The following is a 9,470-nucleotide window of genomic DNA, read 5'->3' as shown; positions in this document are numbered from 1 at the left end:
AAAGACTTATGACCAATACAAAACAAACAAACTGTTGAATGGCCACTTTTTACCCCAAGATAAATAAATTGAGTCCCGGCCATTGTCGTTCGCATTTTTTTTTTGGGACGAACACTAGAAGTTCTTAATATTAGTCCATTTTATTTGCTATAAGTGCATTTTCAATGTTTTTTAAACCAGACAAACGTTCGCCACTTTTTGGAAGCATTTGCAATCTTTTCCATTGTTTTAGGTTACACTTTAGTTCACCTTCCAACGAACTTACTTCCAGAATTATACTTTGAGAAAATGTGTAATGGACCATGTCAGGAATGTAGACTGAAGTCTTTGGAGTCCCTAAGCTGGAAAGACTTATGACTAATACAAAACAAACAAGCCGTTGAAGGACCACTTTATACCCAAAAATAAAAAACTTAGTTCGGGGCATATTCGTTCACATTTTTTTGGACGAACACCAGAAGTTCTTGAACTTAGCCCATTTTCTTTGCTGGAAATCCATTTTTAGTGGTTTTTCACATCGAACAAACATTTTCCACTTTTTGAAAGCATTGTCCATCTTTTCGATTGTTTTGGATAGCACCTTAATTCTCCCTCCAACGAGCTCGCTTCTCGACCTTTATTTTAAGAAAATGTGTAAGAGACCATGCTAGGAATGTAAACTGAAGTCATTGGAGTTCGAGTCCATAAGTTGGAAAGACTTATGGTCAATACAAAATAAACAAACCGTTGAATGACCACTTTTTACCCTAAAATAAAAAAAACTTAGTCCGGGGCTTTGTCATTCGCATTTAGTTGGGACGAACACCAGAAGTTTTTCAACTTAGCCCATTTTATTTGCTGAAAGTGCATTTTCAGTGATTTTTGACATCAGACAAACGTTCGCCATTTTTTGGAAGCATTGACCATCTTTTCGATCGTTTTAGATTGCATTTTAGTTCACCCTCCAACGAGCTCACTTCTCGACCTATACTTTGGGAAAATGTGTAAGGGACCATGTCAAGAATGTAGACTGAAGTCATCAAAGTTTGAGTTTCTAAGCTTGAAAATCTTATGACCAATATAAAACAAAGAAACCGTTGAAGGACTACTTTTTACCCCAAAATAAAAAAACTGAGTTTGGGGCATTGTCATTTGCATTTTTTTTACAAACACCAAAAGTTCTTGAGCTTAGCCCATTTTCTTTGCTGGAAGTGCATTTTCAAATATTATGATCATTTACAACGAACTTCAATTTCTATGTTTAAGTGTATTAGAAATTTTCTCCACACATTTTTCTTTTTAACACAAACATTTAAAATTCTCTCTCCACCTAATTCGCTTGCATTACTTACTTTTGAAACTATAATGACAATTTAAAGTAATTAATTAGAAAGATTTGTATGGTCTAAATTCTGAAACCATAATGACAACTTAATGCATAGTTGAGGGATGTGTCATGAAACTTCGAATCAGTGAATTCACTACAAGAAATCTGACCTTTAATGTCGGTTTAAAACCGACATTAAAGGGCTTTAATGTCACTTGACAACCGACATCTTTGCGAGCGTTATTAAAGGCCTTTAATGTCGGTTTAAAAACGACATTAAAGGCCTTTAATGTCAGTTTTCAACCGACATCTTTGATAGTGTTATTGAAGCCCTTTAATGTCGGTTGGGCTTTAATGTCGGTTTTAAACCGACATTTTGATAGTGTTATTGAAGCCCTTTAATGTCGACTAGACTATGATGTCGTTTTAAAACCGACATTAAAGAGGCCAATAATGTCAGTTTAAAACCGACATTAAAGGCTTGTTTTTGTCCATTTTTAGAAATTTATATTTATTTAATTGTTATTATTGTCCATTTTTTATAAACCAACATTGAATCCATATAGATAAATATTTTTTTCTCGCTCCAACAAATTAATAAAATTAATATTATTTTAGAAACTATAATATTTATCTTTTAAATTTGTATACACAAAATGAAAACTTAATATTGTGTTTATATATACATTCTACAATGGTACATGAAACAAGATCCTAATGCAAGACTTAAATAAGAAATTCTAAACGCCTTCTCAGTCTTCAACCTTCAACGATCGCTTGGCTATCTACACAATCGCTTAGCTTTCAATCTGATGACTTCAATCATTCTACAAGCAATATCAAAATAAACCATTTAATCTGATAACTTTTGATTTCTATCATCTCCATTATTACAAACAAACATGTTTAGCATAGTAGTAAGCAGTTCTATCACTAGAAGAAAACCATAAACATACCCAAACCCAATTACAAAAACATTCAAACCCACTCATAAAGAAAAGTATATATCAAAATAATTTTTGGAATATGTAGAAACTGTCATTGTACACATTCAAATGTCTATCTCCCAAACATTTTTATATACAGAATCATTTTCCATGGTCGATTCCTTGCATCATATTATTTAAATAACTGCCCTGAACACTCTTCCTTGCATCATATTATTTAAATTTTCAAAGAAGAGAAGAGAGGAGAGTTTTCAGGTGGATTTTACGGTATCAATGGCATGAACCAAATCATCGAACTTTGCTCCAGTTACTTCTTTAACGACCTTCTTATCCTTTAGAATTTTGAAAGTTGGCACCACTTTTATCCCAAGTTTCTTTGCCAATGGCTGCCAGATAAAAGCTTAGCATATACTGTTGTGACTTATTCTAACATATCACACACACATATATATTGTAACTTACTTTTCAGATCAAAGCTTTCAATAGAAAACATATCACGAAATCATTTGACGTCAAGAACTAACCTAAATTAAAGAAACTGTTGGAGAATTCAGAATATCGACCTATTCCTCTTACAAACTAACTAATTCAATAACCAGAGAAATTAAGCATTAAATCTACACAAATCCATAGGAAGAAAGATGATGTCTTCAACTACTATCCATTTACTTACAAGAATTTCAGTATTTTACACTGCCAGGACTCTAAATTGTTTTGGCTTTATTTTGTTGGGAGTGTTCGGTTTCTTATCACAGAAAATTGTTAGGTTGCCATACATTATTTTTTTCTTTCTGTAACCTAAAGTGGAAGTTCTTTATGCAATAGCTTCCCACAATCATAACCTCTTAGTTGTTTTGGACTTTTCTATGTGAATTATTTTGTCTCGAGAATACCTGCAGTTCACCCCTTGCAAGGGCAGGTTTTAATATGTTTGCTGCATCAATAGCTCCTTCTGCAGCCCCTGCTCCAATTAACAGTGGTGAACGACGCGCCGTGGATTCTAACAGTGGTGAACGACGGTCCCAGTTCGGGAACGATGGTGAACGACGCGCCGTGGATTCTAACAGTGGCTGCCTCCACCATTGATAGGGATTTTGAGTCTGATGTTGTGTTGGGCAACAAAAAAGTGATCAAGGTAATTCGGAATCCTTCGGCAACTGCAATGAAAACAGCTAAAACCACAATAAATTATTTCAAATAAAAAAATTATAATGCAGGGCGAAGGTATAAATTTCTCTGATCTTCAAAAGTCCCCTGTATACCCTCTAATACAAGGCAAGTCAGCCAAGAAAGCGAGTGCCAGTGAAGACAGTGCAAGGTATATAAGAAATGACATGCTGAGTAATTTATTAAGATTTCTTGCAAAGCTTTCTGATGAGTTCTCCAGTTGTTATTGTCAGATGTATTTAATAAATACATATTAAAGTGTGCTATCTATGTGAATTAATAATTTATCGCCTTCAGAGTCTTGGTGAGGAAGACTTAGATTTAAAGTATTTACGCTAACTGTTACTTCTCAATTTAATTAAATTAGGATTTGTTCTGAAGATTCCATGGATGAAGCTCAAGTGAAGGGAAAGATAGTTATTTGCGAAAGCAGTGTCGAAGGAGGTGGTTCGGATTGGCAAAGTCAGGCGGAAACAGTGAAGAGTCTTCAAGGGGTTGGGGTAGTTTTAATTGATGACGACTCAAAATTAGTTGCAGAGAAGTTTACTACTCCCATGACAGTTATTAGCAAAAAGGACGGTCCTGAGATCCTCTCCTATGTTAACTCAAGCAGGTAAAAGTTAAAATAATCCTCTGTTTAATCAATCTAGATAGAAAGCTCGGATGTGAAGTGAGCTTCAATTCCATATCTTCTTTACTAGCTTGAACTTCACGATCTCAAATGGCTAATTGAGTTTGAAATTTTCTGAAGGAAACCAGTTGCTACAATTCTCCCCACTGAGACCATAATAAACTATAAGCCAGCACCTGCTATAACATATTTTTCATCCAGAGGGCCTAATCCCGCAGTATTAAACATAATTAAGGTAAAAGGCAGCTTCTACAGGAAGGACGAGGGGAAAGATTATTATATTTTAACTTGAAAATTTTAACCTTCATGAAGAAAATTTATTGTTCCACGCCTGAATTTGAGAGTTATTGTGATGCAGCCGGACATATCAGCACCAGGAGTGAACATTCTTGCAGCCTGGCTTGGAAATGATTCAAGTTCAACTCCACAAGCAACAAAGTCACCACTCTTCAATGTGATCTCAGGAACTTCAATGTCCTGCCCCCATGTCTCTGGCGTAGTGGCCTCTGTAAAATCTCAAAACCCCACATGGAGTCCCTCAGCAATCAAATCAGCCATCATGACAACAGGCAAGGAATATTAACCTTAGAATGGAAAAAAAAAATTCTTCTTTCCTTTTCTTGTTGACCTGAACATGTTTACTAATGACCAATTCTTTCTCAAAAAAATTTACAGCAATCCAAACGAATAACTTGGGATCGCCTATGACTTTGGATACGGGATCAGTAGCCACACCTTATGATTATGGGGCAGGAGAAATATCAACCAATGGAGCATTACAACCAGGACTAGTCTACGAAACTAGTACAACAGACTACTTACTATACCTTTGCGGCCGAGGTTATAATCTAACCACCATTAAAAGCATCACAACTACTGTTCCTGATGGATTTGATTGCCCCAAGAATTCAACTACAGACTACATATCCAACATGAACTACCCAACAATAGCAGTATCAGAATTGAAAGGCAAGGAAAGTAAGAAAGTAATCAGAACAGTTACAAATGTTGGTGGCAATGGTGAAACAGTTTACACAGTCAGTGTAGACGCACCTGAGGAAGTAGAGGTCAAAGTGATTCCAGAGAAATTGAAATTTGCAAAGAACAATGAGAAGCAGAGTTATCAAGTGGTTTTCACCCCAACTGCATCCACACTGAAGGAAAGAGTCTTTGGTTCAATCACTTGGACCAATGGAAAACATCGAGTCCGAAGTCTATTTGTCGTCACTAGTGAGAGTAGTGAGCCATAAGATTACTTATAAAACAGTGAACACATTGCAAGGTCAAAAGTTGTAATTCTCTAGTCATCTGTTTCAGTTTGGACTATGGTACTTTCTGAATAAATGTAGTTGGTGTTTTAGATGTCTAACCTGATTGAACACCCTTCATCTTTAAAAAAAATCATCAAAACTAAATTGAGGGCTAAAGACACTGAATAGAAACATTAGGATTCAGGAGAAACGAAGAAAGTATGGTGGAAGAGCAGATGGGGCTGAGTGATTAATTGATCTTAAACAAGACTGTGTCTAAGACTCCCATTTTTGGCTAATAGTGATTGTGAGTAGAAGAGATATACAAGCAAATGGACATAGTAACAACTAACAAATGAATTTCAACTTCACTGATAATGTGGCACTTACCTGGGGTATAATACCATGATAATGTTGTCCTTATCCCCATTGTAACCCTGAATGTAAAAGCAAAAAATTCAATGTCAGAGAAGGTTTCAAACAAAATTAAGGCACACGTTAAAGCCGACCACAAAGAATTAGTGCAAATTAAAGGAAATGCAATATGATTCAGGCCACTGAAAGTAAGCAGTTGCACAGAAGGAAAGAAGCACCTTTAGTAATTCCATTTCTTCCTTTGTTGGACAAAACTTGATTAGGTTGTCAACCTGATCCACATCTAATGCCGATTCATCCAGTGCAAGGACCGAACACTGAGAATGGTCACCACAATTCGTACAAAAGACTAAATCAAAAATGAAAATACGCTTGAAGCAAATAACACCCTCAGAAAACACATTATGCCTCCACCATTACACAAATCGAAAGGGAAAACGCGACCAAAGTCACACAAAAAATGCACCAATCTCAAACCTCAACCAAACTGAAATAGCACCGGTAAGTCACAGGTGTAAGAACACGTGGTAGTACCTGCTGATACAAGCCATAGAGTAACAAAGCGGCCTCATCAGAGAACTTAGACCTGAGGGCCTTTGAAGACAATTTCGGTGATCCATCAAAACCGGCATAAGAAGCCGCGGCGTAGAACCGATCGGGATATTGCAAGCCGGAGCTCGCCCTCACCATCGCAGCCATCTCTTCTTCGCCTTCTTCTATGTAAGCTTAGGAATTGGACGAACAAACAAGTTGCACTTGAGGTTATAGCCGTCATCGTCTGATGGAATTATGTGAGAGAGGTATCAAAGGCGGAGAGAAGGGAGTTGGAACTTTGCGACGGTGGAGATTGAAGAAAGGGAAGAAGAGGAGATGAAAGATGGACGAGGATTAGATGCAAGAAGGGGAGACGAGAGGGATAGAGGGAAGGGATGAAGGCGGCTGCTAATGGGTTAAAGGAAAAAGCATTAAAACCCTAGTGTAAAAGGGAAATATTAATTAAATAAAAATAATAAGAATAAAAAGTAGCTTTAATGTCGGTTTTAAACCGACATTAATCCTTCCTCTTTGATGTCGGTTTTAAACCGACATTAAACATCCGCATTTTAAAAACTGACATTAAACATTCATTTTCATTTTTTTCAACCGACACCAAAAGTCATATTTCTTCTAGTGATTATATGAGATTTGTTATCGGATTTTTAAGTTAAAAAAATTGTATATTTTTAGGCAAGTTTTTCCTTAAAGCTTTGAAGTGTTGTTTTTTACCTTATGGCCATGGTTTTGGTGTAAATAAAAATGCATTTTCATATAATTCTACATTTAAAATTGAAATTTATAAGAATTAAAAATTTATACAAACATCAAATTTATGTACTAAGCATATTCTTGATTTCCCTCTATGACATCATCGCCTTTTCGTCGTCTATATCGAATGCGTTTTTGATCTGTGTCGGCAACATTGAGTCGTCTGGTTTGCTAAATAATTTGTTTTATATTTTCCAAGGTTTGATCGCACATTGAACTCAAATCTTGTAAATTATTTTCCATGAAGTAAGCATGTATGTCTTGCACAAAATTATTATGAATGATTACAAATAATATAATTAAATAATGTGCATGTATTAAATTTATAAAACAAATCAGATTAAAATTCTTACCATGTAATAATAGTAAGCAACATTAGGTGTGATAAAGTGTCTCGTAATTGATGAGTATCAGGGAAAATAGTTATTTGATATTATTGGCTCGTGTGTCGCTACTTCATGTGCACGAAAATCATTTCGCGAATGCCACATTGTGATATGCTTCGCATGACTCCTACGCCAATCTTGATCATGTTTGTGGCATTTGCAGCATACCAAACTGTCGTAACCACGATCTGATTGATGCTTCTCAATGATATGAAAGCAAATCATAAGACCCACGTAAGCCCGCACCACTTGGTTGTTATGACATTGATCAGGAAGCAATGTCACAATGTCGGACGTATATGGTGTCCAATTAATCTATTAAAAAAAACAAACATAAGTAGATAGCAAAAAACATACCTAGACAACATTCGTATAATATTTTATTACCTAAGAGTGTATCAGTCGATCAAATATCTGTCGATATGTCAACAACATATTTGCTGACTGTTTTGATGCAGGTAGAACACCACTCCATCTAATGTGTGAAAAAAATTAATAATAAGTTATAGATAGTGCAAATTTTATTAAAAGAATAATATATAGATAAAATAATGTCTGAAACTCAAAGGTCGACCAACTGAAGCATGTAGTGCTACTTGTGGTACCACAATAAGGAATCTATCATATGCCCATACTTGCAATAAAGTTAATGGGCCAGTTATTTCTAAAAATTGTGCATTACTGGCTTGACATAATTCCTTATACAGTCATACAAGGCATGCAACGCTTCAAGAGTATGTACCAGCCTAGTCGAAATCGTTTAAAAGTGGAAGAAACATACAGTGGACTAGAGTATTTGATTTTTTTGGCAAACATAAAGACTCAAATGAGTTGCATAATGTATACGTGAGCGTATCTTTGAACGCCCACAACATCAACATCTGGTGGCAATTCTGTGAACTGTTTTGCCACCAGGGAAGACTTAACCGTTGACCTTTCATGTCAAGCGGTAGAACTCCCTAGAAATCTTCAGACTTGCTTCCAGTTATACGTTAACAATCTTATAACAGGCTCACCATCCACCGGTACAATCAAGTGCCAATCCAATTGCATGAATCTATCTAGAAAATCCCAAGAAATCCAACAGGTTTTAAATATGGCATAATCCGCTGATCGAAGGGGATCGTGCGTTGGGATGCTGCCTCTCTCCTCTAACAACTCAAAACAACTGTGGAGGAGGTATCTCATACAAAACGTGAGCAATGAGACAATTGTAAATATAGCTGGGTAGGATCAATTGGACCAGGTTCCATTGTGCAAGCTATTGTAAAAAAGAAATTCATTAATAACATAGATGTATTGTAGTAATAACATGAAAAATGAATGTTCAACTACATAAAATTGATTAATTCAAAATATTACACGTCCAATTTATGAAACAAAAGTTCAAAAGCATAAAATTAAACACTTAAAATAGGTTATATTCAAACATGATATTGTAAATTACCCACTCTCTTTATTCGTGAACCCATCATGTTAAACAACATCCCACGTATAGTAACATTTAAAATATCCTGAATCCTCAAAATTCAAAGTACCTCAGATCAAATTGTTTTTCAAAGAATTGTTTTTTTTGTTTAATTTTATAAGATACCTCAAATCCAATAATTTCAAATCAAAATTCAAATAACAAACCCAAAATCAAAATTCTTCCTAAATCAATTACCTAAAATTAAATAGTTTTTCTAAAATCAAATAATTTCCCTAAAATATTTTTCCCTAAAATAAAAATTCAAATAACTCCCTAAAGAAAATAATTTCCCTAAAATCACAATTCAAATTACTCCTTCAATATACCTAAAATCAAAATTAAAATAACATACCCTAAATTAAATAATTCTCCCTAAATCAAATAACATATCTAAAATCAAATATTTTTTCTAAAATCAAATTACAAACCTAAATTCAAATAATCTTTACAGCAAAATCAAATAATTTTTACAACAAAATCAAATTATATAACTAAAGCCAAACAACAAACCTATATTCAAATAATTTTACAAAACAATCAAATAATTTTTACTAACATCAAATAATAAACCTAAATTAAACTATTTTTATAACAAAATCGTGTACCTTATCTATGATTTAGTTAGATAATAA

The 9,470-nt window shown here is 34.7% G+C and overlaps 1 protein-coding gene across 1 annotated transcript; it reads left to right on the top strand.

Moving 5' to 3' along the window:
* The first annotated feature begins 3,203 nt into the window (after window positions 1–3,203).
* LOC127149842 (CO(2)-response secreted protease-like) lies at window positions 3,204–5,420 on the top strand. The gene is made up of 6 exons (XM_051086038.1): window positions 3,204–3,388; window positions 3,471–3,571; window positions 3,788–4,033; window positions 4,172–4,286; window positions 4,410–4,620; window positions 4,727–5,420. Exons 1-6 carry the CDS (start codon window positions 3,290–3,292, stop codon window positions 5,299–5,301), a joined length of 1,347 nt encoding a protein of 448 aa, XP_050941995.1. The 5' UTR covers window positions 3,204–3,289; the 3' UTR covers window positions 5,302–5,420.
* The last annotated feature ends 4,050 nt before the right edge of the window (window positions 5,421–9,470 follow it).

The sequence above is a fragment of the Cucumis melo genome, chromosome 1 (genome assembly GCF_025177605.1).
Source record: "Cucumis melo cultivar AY chromosome 1, USDA_Cmelo_AY_1.0, whole genome shotgun sequence".
In the NCBI taxonomy this organism is placed as follows: Eukaryota; Viridiplantae; Streptophyta; class Magnoliopsida; order Cucurbitales; family Cucurbitaceae; genus Cucumis; species Cucumis melo.
The sequence above is the reverse complement of the archived record's forward strand: the minus strand, read 5'-3'. Positions and strand labels throughout refer to the sequence as shown.